At 47.9% G+C, this 16,827-nt stretch overlaps 1 protein-coding gene across 3 annotated transcripts in view; it reads right to left on the reverse strand.

Annotated features, from left to right (window-relative positions):
• Positions 1–3,421, reverse strand: part of DRGX (dorsal root ganglia homeobox) — a 347,744-nt gene extending 344,323 nt beyond the window's left edge. The window contains exons 1-3 of one of the 3 annotated variants that reach the window (XM_075349121.1): positions 2,327–3,417; positions 1,887–1,938; positions 100–197 (exon numbers count right to left, since the gene is read on the reverse strand). In XM_075349121.1, coding sequence (XP_075205236.1) covers positions 100–197; positions 1,887–1,920 — 132 coding nt within the window. In that variant the 5' untranslated portion in view covers positions 1,921–1,938; positions 2,327–3,417. Of the gene's footprint in view, positions 1–99; positions 201–1,886; positions 1,939–2,326 lie in introns of all 3 variants that reach the window. The other 2 variants (XM_075349120.1, XM_075349122.1) reach the window with 2 other exon arrangements.
• Between the last annotated feature and the right edge of the window lie 13,406 nt (positions 3,422–16,827).

A 16,827-nucleotide genomic window follows, 5' to 3' on the forward strand; every position in this document is an offset into this window, starting at 1 on the left:
CTATTTGTCTATCCCTCTATCTATCTCAATATAAATAAATATATATACACACTATCTGTGTCTGTCTATCCATTAAAGCGGTTGCTCCATATTCCTTACCTGTTGTAGAGTGAATGTGGTACGATTCCTCCTCTGTTTTCTGCGTAGAAATCCATCATCAAATTCAGTAGCTGAATGTCCCCCGAAGGGAGGAGAACCTACTGAGAACAACACCCGCTTATTAGGCATCTTGTGATCGCACTGACCCACCAGCCCCCGAACTGAGGACGACCCTGTTCTATCCTGACAAATGATTTGTGCATCAGGACCGACACCATCCGAGATCCGCCTCACCGCCTCACACACCAGCATTTCTTAATGTAACGAATGTTGTCCGTGCACAGAGCCGTCCGTGCACAGAGCCGTCCGTGCACAGAGCCGTCCGTGCACAGAGCCGTCCGTGCACAGAGCCGTCCGTGCACAGAGCCGTCCGTGCACAGAGCCGTCCGTGCACAGAGCCGTCCGTGCAGGCGCTCTCTGGGCCAGGACCTTTCATGCCCGAACGGTCTCATCACTCTTCCCGGGAGGAATGTTCCCATATTAATTCATGGTACAGAACGCATGGAAAGGGAGGTCGGCGTTAGGATCGATGTCCTAATATAAGCACAGTTATCTAGAACTCGATTATTAAAGCGATCTCAGTATCTTAGGGCTTGGGATATTTTAGATTTTGTTGTGCACTGTAACATCAATTCAATAATTTTATTACATGAAATAAGTGCAAATAATCTTTTCAACCAGACCTAAGATTCCAAATTCATATAAGTTTATACTAATTCCAAAAGGAGGCAAAATAACACTTCATGAACAGAAGAAAGAAAACGGTCCTAGCAGGGAATGCCTTTCCTATAGGGTCAAAGTTGCACTAATATGCCCGAACACCCCAATAAAGGCTGCCTGTGATATGGCAGGGTGCACACATTATTTTAATTAAAAAATCTGATATTTAGTATTTAATTAAGTCGATAATTGATTGTATTTATTAGTAGTTGCTTTATTTCCCATGGATGCACCTGAGGCAAAATTGGTACTGGTAATTGAGATTAGCTATTTAACCCCTTGAGGGACAAAAAGGGTCACCAAATATCGCTTGATAGTGCCATTGTGCTGTCGACCCCCAGGCATTAAAAGGGTTGTAAAGTCTTTTATTGTTTTCTTTTTTGCCTCAGAATGTTAGTAAAACAACATGAAAGATTGATGGGCTGGAAAAACGGTTGTAGAGCCTTGTAGCTGTGACACAAGCCTGGACAGTGAACATCTGTGTTGCTAGATCCATCTCCCGAACCCTCAGGCTAGAGAGCAGGTGGGAGAGGCAGGCTCCCCAGATACACCCCCTGTCTTTACTAAACCAAATGGAACAATTTTAGGTTTGCGTCATTACTGAGAAGAAAAAGGGTACACTAGGAAAAACTCTACAGAATTCCCAAAGAATAAGCACAATCAATCCTCTCCAATAGATCATCCCCTGAGAACACCACCCTTTCAGACATTTCCAGGGACAAATCATTACTATGGCACCGACCAGCGTGTGTGAGCCTCCCAAATTTTACTACTACTGTATCTATCCCGCAAATACTATATATATATATATATATATATATATATATATATATATATATATATATATATATATATATATATATTTACTGGAGGTAGTAGTAACAGTAGTATCTTTAGTTTGATGCATTGCATGAATTAAAAATGAAGAAATGACAGAACTCGGTACAAGATATTGTCGTTTGATTATATTTTTTTAAATGTAATACTAGAAGAAAAAGATCCTGCATCATACCTATACAGTGTCATGACATGCCTATATGCCAAAGAAATAAAGAGTATGATCTTACCTTCCAGTTGAGGGGGGCAGTGGAAGTAAAACATTTCCCTAAGGATTTCTACCTGTACAAGTGAAAAAAATATATTAACTAATATATTGAGTTAGCCTAAATATTGATATACATGTTCTGACAACATGAGAAAAGCACTTTGACAGATATCGATAAATTAAAGCATTTAAGATAGATATGTCAAAAGAAATGGGCACTGCACCAGTTACCAGTCCCCTACCTAGTGTACGGTAATAAGAGGGTGCCCAGTCCTCTGTGTATTAGCAGGTCTCTGTCTGGAGTCTTAACTGAAATACCATTTCTAATGATGTGATAAACTACACATGAAAAGAGAAATGAGACTTGCACAGTTTTCCCAAACCCAGCACACACCTGCAGCCGCTGCTTTATTACCCAATAGCCTTGATGAGAAGTGCGGGGAACATTGAATGCCGTCTTACCTGCTGGATGCCTTTCTTTGGAAGCTTCGGTAGTCAGAACCAGTAGCAGGAGAAGATACAGCTAAGGTAAGAAGTTTACAACAGAGGGATGGATAATGACGGTACAAGTGTAACTTGCTGTAACAGTCCCGTCCAATAGCGCTGCATTTACCAGGGGACTAGCTCTGTAGTAGGTGACAAATAGCTGATGTGGGAGATGAGCAAGTAATTGGTCTGAAGCTGTCCGCTTCCTAGTGCTGAAAGGCCAGCAGCCCGTGTGCGCCTGGAAGATGCCCGCCTCGCCTTTCAGCACTTGCCTTTATAATCTCACGCATAATTGGCCCTAATCGGATTATTTGCCGGCTGCGCACAGTCTGTAACATGGATAGGTCTGCCGGGTGCCACTAATGAGTCACGAGGTGCAGCGCGTCACATCTCAGCAAATAGCAAGTCGTTGAAAAGTCCCTTCTCCTAGCGAAAAACAGAGGGGCTCCTCGGCTGTTGCCGATCACTGATCAGTGAAGGTGTCCGCCTTCATGGGTCATGCAGACATGTAACATATGGTTGATTTATACTTTCTGCAGAATGAATTATTGATAAAGCACTTGCCCATCAGCCCAGAAATCTAAGCCGTGTGCAGTCTATGGCTTCTCTGCACTCCTGCTCTGCGATCTGCCTATGTCGGGTGCAATGTCTGTTCTCACTGAATCAGACCGATTCTATAGCCTCTGGAGACGTTTGTGTCTACAAGGATGAACGTGGGGTAAACGGAGCAAATACTTTAGTGTTGGTACTTGTATCCTCGCTGTGTGAGCAGGGCTCTCCGGTCCTATAACCTCCTCCCTTTCTGTGGCACAGATTGCTCCAGATGCCCTTAGGATCTAAGCTGCTGGCGCACAACTGGCAATCAGCCGCCTAATTGTCAGTGTGGATGGCTTGTAGGGATCTCTTAGCGCAGAGCTGCTCTTTGCAGGCGGCAGCACAGGCAAAGTTTGATTTTGTTCTCAGTATGGGGTCGCCGGATTTATGGCCTTCTTCCCCTGTAAATAATATGCAGCGGGACCCCGGCAATTAGTTTTTAAAATACATCAGAGACAGCGGAAGACGAAGGGAGGGGAAGGATGGATGTCTGGAGAGCGACTCTCAGTTTAGCTCAAATTCTAAAGTAGCCAAGCTTGAAACATTCAAGTCAGAGGCTACTGATTGGATCAGATCTCATAAACAGAAAAAAAACACGAAAAAAAAACCCCAGCGTAATGGTACCTAATTGGTTCTGTAATAGCATTACACAAGGATAATAGCCTGTTATGGCCCTCTGAACTATTAAGAGCTTCCCTGGCGCATTGCCTTGATGATATTAAAGGGGAAATCTAATGATATTTTGGTTATTAAATGCGTGTAATTAATTTATGCACCACTGAAAATAAAGTTTGCCTGATGACCCACTCAAGATACATCAGGAGATCTAAAGTCAGACAGCTGTTGATAGGTGGCTGTTGTCTAGACTTAGTTCTAGGATTAAGAATAAGCAGAGTTAATATGTGGAATAATTCACTGTAGAATGCCGTGTAACACCAGGGAGAATGGTGCAGTGTGTAATATTCTAATAATCGTACATATTATATTGTCACATATTGGAATCAGCAGATAAAACAAGTCTAAATTTAAAACAGTGGTATCACCTGGGATGTTTACCCGTCAAGACAAGCGCTAAAACTCTCCATTGTCTTGTATCTGTGATAATCAATGTGTTTATACAACAAACGTTGCTGAAATAGATTACTTCACACAGACTCCGTCCATTAGTGGGAAGCTTTTCAGCAATTCACTAGGGGATATATTAGTTTTTCCATTTAAGAAAATGTAATGTACACCCAGGTGAAGTCCTTGTCAGGCTATCCTCCTGGGTATACAGAAAGGAAGTGATGAAAAATGTATCATTCCATAAAGGTAAAAAATAATGACACAATACATGTACAAATATATGATAATCTAGGCTTAAGGAATAGAAGAGGACTAGCTAGTGAAACAAAACAAAGACTTGTGCGTTTGGTATTTAGCTATGATGAGAATATTCAACATTTTTAAAAAAGAGGTCATTGCATTCAAGTATTTTTTTGTTATACTCAGCAATTACACTCATTAAGAGGCAAAAGTCATAAATAGGCTTTCATCCACAGGCTTAGTTCTTTGCTTTAGCCCAGTAGTTACATACCCTGGCTAAGGCCCCCTTCACACGTCCGTGAAAGAAAAGCATGTGTTGCACGGTCTGTTTTGGACATCCATATAGCCATTCATGTGTCTGTGTGCGTCATTCACATGAATTACGTGTAACTGGTACCGTAAAAAAACACGATACAGAAATGAATGTTTTTTCATGTGTAAAAGGATGTGCGAAGCCAGAAAAATGATAGATATTTGTTAGATAGATAATCGATACAGTAGATAGAGAGACAGAGATATAGATAAATAATAGATACAGTTGAAACCAGAGGTTTCCATATACTATCTATAAAGACACATCTGCATGTTTTTCTCACATGAAATCAGAATAAACCTTTCCCGTTTAAGGTCAATTAGGATTTCCAAAACTATTTATAGTTACTAAATGCCAGAATAATGGGAGAGAATGTTTTAAGGCATTTTTATTACTTTCTGCAAAGTCAAAAGTTTTGATACATTTCATTAGTATTTCATACAATTACTAGTGTTGAGCGAGTATGTTTGTCACTACTCGGTACTCGCACGAGTATCACTGTACTCGGGCTACTCGGCGGGGACCGAGTAATCTCGCGATACTCGTGCTGTACTCGTGGTCTTCATCCCTGCATGTTGGCGCTCTTTTGAGAGCCAGCCCTCATGCAGGGATTGGCTGGCAGACCACTGCAATGCCACAGCCCTGTTAGTTGTGGAATTGCAGTGATTGGCCGGCCTGCACAGCGTGACCGAGCCTTTATACCGGCGGGCGCGCTGTGCTCTGCTCACAGCCATCCAGACAGTCAGTGCAGGGAGAGTGTTGCTGCTTCAGGGAAAGGTTTGCAGCCCTTTATAGTTATTTCCGTAGCAGGGCTGCAAACAGTGTGACCAGAAGTCCTTCTCAGGACTATTGTAGTTGTATACAGGCAGGCAGGGTATAGCCAGGTCGGAGTACAGGAGCAGAGTCCTTCTCAGGACTATTGTTGCTGTATACAGGCGGGGCAGGCAGGGTATAGCCAGGTTGGAATACAGGCTAGTGACCAGAAGAGTCCTTCTCAGGACTATTGTAGCTGTATACAGGCAGGCAGGCAGGGTATATAGCCATTCCTAGTGGTGACCGTATACCAGCCTTCATCACCATATCTGGGGCTGGTGTACACAGTCTAAAACAGTCCTGATAGTGTCAGACTTCTCAGTAATTGTCGCTCCTAAAAACCTGTTAGGTTCTTAGTGCGTCCGTGCTTGCATTTAAAAACCGCACGTGTGTGCCTGTCGGTGGCAGCGTACAGGTGCACTTGTGTGCGTTTTGCACAAACTTGGATATAACGCACAAGTCTAGTGAATAATACACGTCAGTCAGCAGTGTCTGATAGTGTCAAACTTCTCAGTAATTTTCGCTCCTAAAAACCTGTTAGGTTCTTAGTGCGTCCGTGCTTGCATTTAAAAAACGCACGTGTGTGCCTGTCGGTGGCAGCGTACAGGTGCACTTGTGTGTGTTTTGCACAAACTTGGATATAACGCACAAGTCTAGTGAATAATACACGTCAGTCAGCAGTGTCTGATAGTGTCAAACGTCTCAGTAATTTTCGCTCCTAAAAACCTGTTAGGTTCTTAGTGCATCCGTGCTTGCATTTAAAAAACGCACGTGTGTGCCTGTTGGTGGCAGCGTACAGGTGCACTTGTGTGTGTTTTGCACAAACTAGGATATAACGCACAAGTCTAGTGAATAATACACGTCAGTCAGCAGTGTCTGATAGTGTCAAACTTCTCATTAATTGTCGCTCCTAAAAACCTGTTAGGTTCTTAGTGCGTCCGTGCTTGCATTTAAAAACCGCACGTGTGTGCCTGTCGGTGGCAGCGTACAGGTGCACTTGTGTGCGTTTTGCACAAACTAGGATATAACGCACAAGTCTAGTGAATAATACACGTCAGTCAGCAGTGTCTGATAGTGTAAAACTTCTCAGTAATTGTCGCTCCTAAAAACCTGTTAGGTTCTTAGTGCGTCCGTGCTTGCATTTAAAAGCCGCACGTGTGTGCCTGTCGGTGGCAGCGTACAGATGCACTTGTGTGCGTTTTGCACAAACTTGGATATAACGCACAAGTCTAGTGAATAATACACGTCAGTCAGCAGTGTCTGATAGTGTCAAACGTCTCAGTAATTTTCGCTCCTAAAAACCTGTTAGGTTCTTAGTGCATCCGTGCTTGCATTTAAAAAACGCACGTGTGTGCCTGTTGGTGGCAGCGTACAGGTGCACTTGTGTGTGTTTTGCACAAACTAGGATATAACGCACAAGTCTAGTGAATAATACACGTCAGTCAGCAGTGTCTGATAGTGTCAAACTTCTCATTAATTGTCGCTCCTAAAAACCTGTTAGGTTCTTAGTGCGTCCGTGCTTGCATTTAAAAACCGCACGTGTGTGCCTGTCGGTGGCAGCGTACAGGTGCACTTGTGTGCGTTTTGCACAAACTAGGATATAACGCACAAGTCTAGTGAATAATACACGTCAGTCAGCAGTGTCTGATAGTGTAAAACTTCTCAGTAATTGTCGCTCCTAAAAACCTGTTAGGTTCTTAGTGCGTCCGTGCTTGCATTTAAAAGCCGCACGTGTGTGCCTGTCGGTGGCAGCGTACAGATGCACTTGTGTGCGTTTTGCACAAACTTGGATATAACGCACAAGTCTAGTGAATAATACACGTCAGTCAGCAGTGTCTGATAGTGTCAAACTTCTCAGTAATTGTCACTCCTAAAAACCTGTTAGGTTCTTATTGCGTCCGTGCTTGCATTTAAAAAATGCACGTGTGTGGCAGTTGGTGGCAGCGTCAGGCTCCACATTGTCCCTGGATAGAGACGTGCATGATGGCCTGTAAACCTGAAATGGCCATTGTAAGGAAGTGGGTCTATTGTAGTATAGCCCTTTGGCAGGGCAGCCAAAAATTTGGAGGCTCCACATTGTCCCTAGATAGAGATGTGCATGAGGGCCTCAAAACATTGTTCCCATTGCAAAGGAGCGGGTCTCCCGTCGTTGTAATGCCCATTCTGAAAGAATGGGCGAAAAAATTTACCACTGGGGGTATACCTGAAACAACGGCCTAACTATTGTAACGGTCATCATGGTGGCGCATGAGGAGAAGGAGGAGCAGTCCAGCGATTATCCAAAGTCCAGAAGTGTGTACCCATGGGTGAGTGGAGGTACATGGCAAATTCCCGTTACAAACTTTAAATTCCGCTGTCATTTGCTGGTGGTGTGGTGAAGTCTGGCCCAATCCAACCCTTGTTCATCTTGATCAGAGTCAGCCTGTCAGCATTTTCAGTTGACAGGCGGGTGCGTTTATCTGTAATGATTCCACCTGCGGCACTAAAAACACGCTCTGACAAAACGCTAGCGGCAGGGCAGGCCAGGACTTCCAAGGCGTAGAGAGCCAATTCATGCCACGTGTCCAGCTTGGATACCCAATAATTGTAAGGCACAGAGGAATGTCGGAGTACAGTTGTTCGATCTGCAAGGTACTCCTTGAGCATCTGGGCAGACTTAGGATTTCTTGTGGCACTACCCCGCACCTCAGGGGCTGTGGTACGTGAGGGGCTGAGAAAACTGTCCCACATCTTAAAGACTGTTCCCCTACCTCTGGCGGATTGCTCTGCTCACAGCCATCTAGACAGTCAGTGCAGGGAGAGTGTTGCTGCTTCAGGGAAAGGTTTGCAGCCCTTTATAGTTATTTCCGTAGCAGGGCTGCAAACAGTGTGACCAGAAGTCCTTCTCAGGACTATTGTAGTTGTATACAGGCAGGCAGGGTATAGCCAGGTCGGAGTACAGGAGCAGAGTCCTTCTCAGGACTATTGTTGCTGTATACAGGCGGGGCAGGCAGGGTATAGCCAGGTCGGAATACAGGCTAGTGACCAGAAGAGTCCTTCTCAGGACTATTGTAGCTGTATACAGGCAGGCAGGCAGGGTATATAGCCATTCCTAGTGGTGACCGTATACCAGCCTTCATCACCATATCTGGGGCTGGTGTACACAGTCTAAAACAGTCCTGATAGTGTCAGACTTCTCAGTAATTGTCGCTCCTAAAAACCTGTTAGGTTCTTAGTGCGTCCGTGCTTGCATTTAAAAACCGCACGTGTGTGCCTGTCGGTGGCAGCGTACAGGTGCACTTGTGTGCGTTTTGCACAAACTTGGATATAACGCACAAGTCTAGTGAATAATACACGTCAGTCAGCAGTGTCTGATAGTGTCAAACTTCTCAGTAATTGTCGCTCCTAAAAACCTGTTAGGTTCTTATTGCGTCCGTGCTTGCATTTAAAAAATGCACGTGTGTGGCAGTTGGTGGCAGCGTCAGGCTCCACATTGTCCCTGGATAGAGACGTGCATGATGGCCTGTAAACCTGAAGTGGCCATTGTAAGGAAGTGGGTCTATTGTAGTATAGCCCTTTGGCAGGGCAGCCAAAAATTTGGAGGCTCCACATTGTCCCTAGATAGAGATGTGCATGAGGGCCTCAAAACATTGTTCCCATTGCAAAGGAGCGTGTCTCCCGTCGTTGTAATGCCCATTCTGAAAGAATGGGCGAAAAAATTTACCACTGGGGGTATACCTGAAACAACGGCCTAACTATTGTAACGGTCATCATGGTGGCGCATGAGGAGAAGGAGGAGCAGTCCAGCGATTATCCAAAGTCCAGAAGTGTGTACCCATGGGTGAGTGGAGGTACATGGCAAATTCCCGTTACAAACTTTAAATTCCGCTGTCATTTGCTGGTGGTGTGGTGAAGTCTGGCCCAATCCAACCCTTGTTCATCTTGATCAGAGTCAGCCTGTCAGCATTTTCAGTTGACAGGCGGGTGCGTTTATCTGTAATGATTCCACCTGCGGCACTAAAAACACGCTCTGACAAAACGCTAGCGGCAGGGCAGGCCAGGACTTCCAAGGCGTAGAGAGCCAATTCATGCCACGTGTCCAGCTTGGATACCCAATAATTGTAAGGCACAGAGGAATGTCGGAGTACAGTTGTTCGATCTGCAAGGTACTCCTTGAGCATCTGGGCAGACTTAGGATTTCTTGTGGCACTACCCCGCACCTCAGGGGCTGTGGTACGTGAGGGGCTGAGAAAACTGTCCCACATCTTAAAGACTGTTCCCCTACCTCTGGCGGATTGCTCTGCTCACAGCCATCTAGACAGTCAGTGCAGGGAGAGTGTTGCTGCTTCAGGGAAAGGTTTGCAGCCCTTTATAGTTATTTCCGTAGCAGGGCTGCAAACAGTGTGACCAGAAGTCCTTCTCAGGACTATTGTAGTTGTATACAGGCAGGCAGGGTATAGCCAGGTCGGAGTACAGGAGCAGAGTCCTTCTCAGGACTATTGTTGCTGTATACAGGCGGGGCAGGCAGGGTATAGCCAGGTCGGAATACAGGCTAGTGACCAGAAGAGTCCTTCTCAGGACTATTGTAGCTGTATACAGGCAGGCAGGCAGGGTATATAGCCATTCCTAGTGGTGACCGTATACCAGCCTTCATCACCATATCTGGGGCTGGTGTACACAGTCTAAAACAGTCCTGATAGTGTCAGACTTCTCAGTAATTGTCGCTCCTAAAAACCTGTTAGGTTCTTAGTGCGTCCGTGCTTGCATTTAAAAACCGCACGTGTGTGCCTGTCGGTGGCAGCGTACAGGTGCACTTGTGTGCGTTTTGCACAAACTTGGATATAACGCACAAGTCTAGTGAATAATACACGTCAGTCAGCAGTGTCTGATAGTGTCAAACTTCTCAGTAATTGTCGCTCCTAAAAACCTGTTAGGTTCTTATTGCGTCCGTGCTTGCATTTAAAAAATGCACGTGTGTGGCAGTTGGTGGCAGCGTCAGGCTCCACATTGTCCCTGGATAGAGACGTGCATGATGGCCTGTAAACCTGAAGTGGCCATTGTAAGGAAGTGGGTCTATTGTAGTATAGCCCTTTGGCAGGGCAGCCAAAAATTTGGAGGCTCCACATTGTCCCTAGATAGAGATGTGCATGAGGGCCTCAAAACATTGTTCCCATTGCAAAGGAGCGTGTCTCCCGTCGTTGTAATGCCCATTCTGAAAGAATGGGCGAAAAAATTTACCACTGGGGGTATACCTGAAACAACGGCCTAACTATTGTAACGGTCATCATGGTGGCGCATGAGGAGAAGGAGGAGCAGTCCAGCGATTATCCAAAGTCCAGAAGTGTGTACCCATGGGTGAGTGGAGGTACATGGCAAATTCCCGTTACAAACTTTAAATTCCGCTGTCATTTGCTGGTGGTGTGGTGAAGTCTGGCCCAATCCAACCCTTGTTCATCTTGATCAGAGTCAGCCTGTCAGCATTTTCAGTTGACAGGCGGGTGCGTTTATCTGTAATGATTCCACCTGCGGCACTAAAAACACGCTCTGACAAAACGCTAGCGGCAGGGCAGGCCAGGACTTCCAAGGCGTAGAGAGCCAATTCATGCCACGTGTCCAGCTTGGATACCCAATAATTGTAAGGCACAGAGGAATGTTGGAGTACAGTTGTTCGATCTGCAAGGTACTCCTTGAGCATCTGGGCAGACTTAGGATTTCTTGTGGCACTACCCCGCACCTCAGGGGCTGTGGTACGTGAGGGGCTGAGAAAACTGTCCCACATCTTAAAGACTGTTCCCCTACCTCTGGCGGATTGGACTTGTGCCCCTCTCGGCTGTACGCCTTGGTTGTCCACTGATTCCTGACCTATGCCGCTAGCGTTTTGTGAGGGGAATGCTTTGCCTACTTCCGTGACTATGGCCTTCCGGAACTGCTGCATTTTGCCTGACCTCTCCGCCTCGGGAATAAGAGACATAAAGTTCTCCTTTTAGCGTCGGTCTAACAGTGTTACCAACCAGTAATGATTGTCGGCCAAGATGTTCTTAACAAGAGGGTCACGAGACAGGCAGCTTACCATAAAGTCAGCCATGTGCGCCAGACTCTTAACAGCCATCACTTCAGTATCCTGACCAACACGATGACTGAACATGCTGTCCTCCTCCTCATCATCATCATCTACCCTGTCCTCCGGCCAGCCACGCTGAACCGAGGATATGACTGGTGTGCATGTCATATCCTCAATTTGGCCGGAGAGTTGCTCCATGTCTTCATCCTCCTCCTCATCATAGTCCTCCACTGCATGTTGTGATGAGACGAGGCTGGACTGTGTGTTATCACCCACACCCACTACTGTTCCTTGCTCCAACTCATCACGCTCCGCCTGCAATGCATCATGTTTGTTTTTGAGCAGAGACCATTTTAGAAGGCAGAGAAGCGGTATGGTGACGCTAATAATGTCGTCATCGCTGCTCACTATCTTGGTGGAGTCCTCAAAGTTTTGGCGGATGGTACATAGGTCGGACATCCATCTCCACTCCTCAGGTGTTATGTGTGGAGTTTGACCCATTTCCCGACGGCTTACGTGATGCAGGTACTCAACAACTGCCCTCTTCTGCTCACATAATCTGACCAACATGTGCAGAGTTGAATTCCAACGCGTGGGGACATCACACACCAGTCTGTGAGCCGGAAGATGCAAACGGTGCTGAAAGCCGGCAAGGCCGGCTGAAGCAGTAGGTGACTTTCGAAAATGTGCAGACAGGTTGCGAACTTTTACCAGCAGATCAAACAGCTCTGGGTATGACTTTAGAAACCGCTGAACCATGAGGTCGAGCACATGGGCCACGCATGGAACATGTGTCAGATGGCCTCGCCTCAAAGCCGCCACCAGGTTCCGGCCATTGTCACACACGACCTTTCCTGGCTTTAGGTTCAGAGGTGTGAGCCAGTGATCTGCCTGCTGTTTCAGAGCTGTCCACACCTCTTCTGCATTGTGGGGTTTGTCACCTATGCAGATTAGCTTCAGCACAGCCTTTTGCCGCTTCGCCGAGGCAGTGCTGCAGTGCTTCTGTGTCGCCCTGGACAAGCCAGGGGCCACAGAGCACAACACTTACACACCCCACACTCCCTGCAGGCACATCATAGTCAAAACACAAAATCCTTGTTGCCTTCCCCAGGGGCTGTTGTCCACACCAGGGGGTGGAGCCAGGCGGTTGGTCTCCACCCACCAAGGAGTTCACAGTCCTGGAGGAGGGAAAACACAGGCAGTGAGAGTTAAGCTAAGGAAGTGGAAGGAGGAAAGTAGTAGAGAGGAGAAAAGTGACAGCAAAGAGCCTGAAGTTGGTCCGGGTGTGTGGCCCGGACAGGACAGCAAGGTTGGCAGGCGGTGGTGACCGTCTGCAGTGGAGACCGATTGGAGTCTGCCGTAAGGACTGTGGACGGGTGGTGACCCTGCGGTACCGGACCGGTATACAAAGAGAAGCCAGCACCATTGGCAGGGGCCTTTCGGATCCCGGCAAGGCTTGGAGTCGCTGTGAATTTGCCAAATCCGTTAGTGAAGGGGACCTCCGGGTTTCCAAACAGCCAAGTCCCGATAGAAGGCAACCGTCCAACCGTGAAGGGGAGACACCGCCACCGCCAAGGGCAACCGTCTCCCAGGGCCAGCGCCTGCGGGCAAAAGGGGCTCCTCCGGCCCATATCCAGGTCGGGGAGCGGGTTACCGGTGGGAACCCATCGCTACCAACACTGAACTTAGGTGCAGGGAGAGACAGTCATCACTAACCTGCAGGGAGGAACAACCGCAGCCGTCCGAGGGACCCGTCCATCCAGCCGCTTGTTTTACCGTGAACTGTGTCATCATCATTGGGCTGAGTGAGTACCTCCGTGCCGTGCGGCACAGCGCTGCCCCTGCGACCCTGCACCTCATCAGGCCCCGCAACCCGCCTGTCATCCATCTCTACCCCATCACCGGGCCCCGGGACAACCAACCCCCCTACCCACGGAGGGGAGAAATAACAACAAAGCTGCTCCCTGTCACCACTCCCGGGATCCCCGTCCAGAGCAGCGGTGGTGTCCACACAATCACCACAACCGTGGGTGGCGTCACGGACAATATCCCCAAAACCCAAACCACCCCTTTTCACTCACGGGCGAGGAGCGCCGCTCGAGTCCCCGGGATCCGGCCATCGCTCGAGCCACCGAGCAGCAGCAGCCGTAGAGCAGCGGCAGCCGGACCCGAGCAGTGGGAGAGCGCAGCGTCCCCTCCTCCGCCCGCGACACTTCCAGCTTGGGACTGGTGTGGAGGGTAAAGTGGATGAGGATGCGCAGGAGGAGGAGGAGGCTGAGGAGCATGACATTCCGGAGCTGTAGAGTGTGGGTGAAACCCTGACTGAGGTAGGGCCTGCAAAACTTGGTGTGGGAAGGACGTGTTCCGTCCCTCGCTCAGACTGGGTCCCAGCTTCCACAATATTAACCCAGTGTGCCGTCAACGAGATGTAGCGGCCTTGCCCACAAGCACTTGTCCACGTGTCTGTGGTTAGGTGGACTTTGGCTGAAACAGCGTTGTTCAGGGCACGTGTGATGTTTTGTGACACGTGGTTATGCAATGCGGGGATGGCACACCGGGAGAAATAGTGGCGGCTGGGGACCGAGTAACGTGGGACAGCTGCCGCCATCAGGTCGCGGAATGCTTCTGTCTCCACCAGCCTAAAAGGCAACATTTCCAGCGCAAGCAGTCGCGAAATGTTAGCATTTAGAAGTGTGGCATGTGGGGCGTTGGCAGTGTATTTGCGCCTGCGTTCAAAGGTTTGCTGAATGGATAACTGAATGCTGCGCTGGGACAAGGACGTGCTTGATGATGGTGTTATTTCTGCGTGGGCAACTGCAGGTGCAGGGCCGGAGGAGGCTTGTTCGCGGGCAGCATGGACAGGGGATTGGCTCGCATGCACAACAAGCGAAGACGTAGCAGTGACATCAGCAAGCACTGCTCCTCGACTCTGTTGTACATCCCACAAAGTCGGGTGCTTGGCTGACATGTGCCTGATCATGCTGGTGGTGGTCAGGCTGCTAGTTTTGGTACTCCTGCTGATGCTGGCATGGCAGGTGTTGCAAATGGCCTTTTTAGAATCATCTGGAGCCAACTTAAAAAACTGCCAGACTCGGGAAGACCTAACATTTGTACAGGCACTTTGTGTCATGTTGTTGTTCCGGGGAACGGTTGCCTGACGTCTGCCTGGGGCCACCACCCTGCTTCTTACTGCCTGTTGGGATGCTACGCCTCCCTCCCCCTGTGCACTGCTGTCCTCGCTCTGCATATCCTCCTGCCAGGTTGGGTCAGTTACTGGATTATCCACCACGTCGTCTTCCTCTTCCGCACCCTGCTCCTCCTCCTGACTTCCTGACAATTGTGTCTCATCATCGTCCACCCCTTGTTGAGACACGTTGCCAACTTCGTGAGAACGTGGCTGCTCAAATATTTGGGCATCTGTACATAGATAATAGCGAGGACTAAAACTTAACTTTTAATTTAATTGATAAAATCAGTATTAAGTTCACAAATAGTGTAAATAGTGCAGTAAAACAACATGCCAAGTGGCTACATGTTAGAAGGATCTCACCCAGATCTTTTCCAAGGGTAAGGAGACACACCGATCCATGGTTGGTTAACGGCTGGAAGCACCAGGGTAAAGCGTTGGGAGATGGTAAAAAAAACCCTGTCGTGCCCCTGTAAATGTACTTCCGCCCTGACAAGGGCAGCACCCAAGTAAGTTGTCTGCCCCACAACCACACAAAAACAAACAATAAACGTCCTCCCATCTGTACATACAATCTCGTCATGGCCCACTTCAACAGGAGCTGGCGAGAGGCCAGAATGTGTGAATGGAAACGTGAACAGCTCTTCCGAGTGTCCAAGTGTGGGATCAGTAATGTCCGTGGACGTGTACTCGGCCTGGTGGTAGGAAGGAGGATCAGGTTCTGAAATGTGCGGTGCAGTATCACGGCTACTGACACTTGACCGTGTGGAAGACAGAGTGTTTGTGGTGGTGCCAATCTGACTGGAAGCATTATCCGCTATCCAACTAACAACCTGTTGACACTGGTCTTGGTTCAAGAGCGGTGTACTGCTGCGGTCCCCAAGAATTTGGGACAGGACGTGCGAGCGAGTAGATGTGGCCCTTTGTTGTGGCGAAATTTGAGCTTGCACACGACCTCGGTCTCTGCCTGCACCACCATCACGTCCACTTCCTTGTTCGTTGCCAACGCCATTGCGCATTTTGCAATGCTGTGCTGATGTGTATTCACTAGACTTGTGCGTTATATCCAAGTTTGTGCAAAACGCACACAAGTGCACCTGAACGCTGCCACCAACAGGCACACACGTGCGGTTTTTAAATGCAAGCACGGACGCACTAAGAACCTAACAGGTCTCTATCCAGGGACAATGTGGAGCCTCCCAATTTTTGGCTGCCCTGCCAAAGGGCTATACTACAATAGACCCACTTCCTTACAATGGGCACTTCAGGTTTACAGGCCATCATGCACGTCTCTATCCAGGGACAATGTGGAGCCTCCCAATTTTTGGCTGCCCTGCCAAAGGGCTATACTACAATAGACCCACTTCCTTACAATGGGCACTTCAGGTTTACAGGCCCTCATGCACGTCTCTATCCAGGGACAATGTGGAGCCTCCCAATTTTTGGCTGCCCTGCCAAAGGGCTATACTACAATAGACCCACTTTCTTACAATGGGCACTTCAGGTTTACAGGCCCTCATGCACGTCTGTATGCAGGGGCATTGGTGAACCTCACAATTTTGGACTGCCCTGGCAAAGGAAAATACTACAAAGACTCACTTCCTCAAAATGGGCACATTAGACTCAAGAGGCCTTCATGTACGTCTCTTCTCAGGGACATCGGAGTGCCACACAATGTTTTCACGTAAAATCTTTCATGTAATCTCCAACAGTAACATACACCAGCTCTATCTCACTATTGGGTATGTGCCCTTAACATTTCCGCCATGAAAATTCATTTTGGTGTCATTTTGGAAGGTTTTCTGTTGAGTCCGTAAAAATGGCGTAAAACGTGGACAAAATTGTTCACAGCTGTGACTTTTGAGTGATAAATGGTTCAAGGGGTCTTCCCCATGCTGTTGCCATGTCATTTGAGCACTCTTCTGAGACTTTTGTGACATTTTTAGGGTTTCTACATGCTGCCGGGGGTCATTTCAGAAAAATACTCGGGTCTCCCATAGGATAACATTGGGCTCGGTGCTCGGGCCGAGTACACGAGTATCTTGGGATGCTCGGCCCGAGCCTCGAGCACCCGAGCTTTTTAGTACTCGCTCATCACTAACAATTACCCTTAAACTGTTTGACTTGGGTCAAACCTTTTGGATCTCCTTCCACAAGCTTCTCACAATGGTTGGTAAAAATTTGGGCGCATTCCTCCTGACACAACTCGTGTAACTGAGCCATGT

The sequence above is a fragment of the Anomaloglossus baeobatrachus genome, chromosome 5, assembly GCF_048569485.1.
Source record: "Anomaloglossus baeobatrachus isolate aAnoBae1 chromosome 5, aAnoBae1.hap1, whole genome shotgun sequence".
Lineage (NCBI taxonomy): Eukaryota > Metazoa > Chordata > Amphibia > Anura > Aromobatidae > Anomaloglossus > Anomaloglossus baeobatrachus.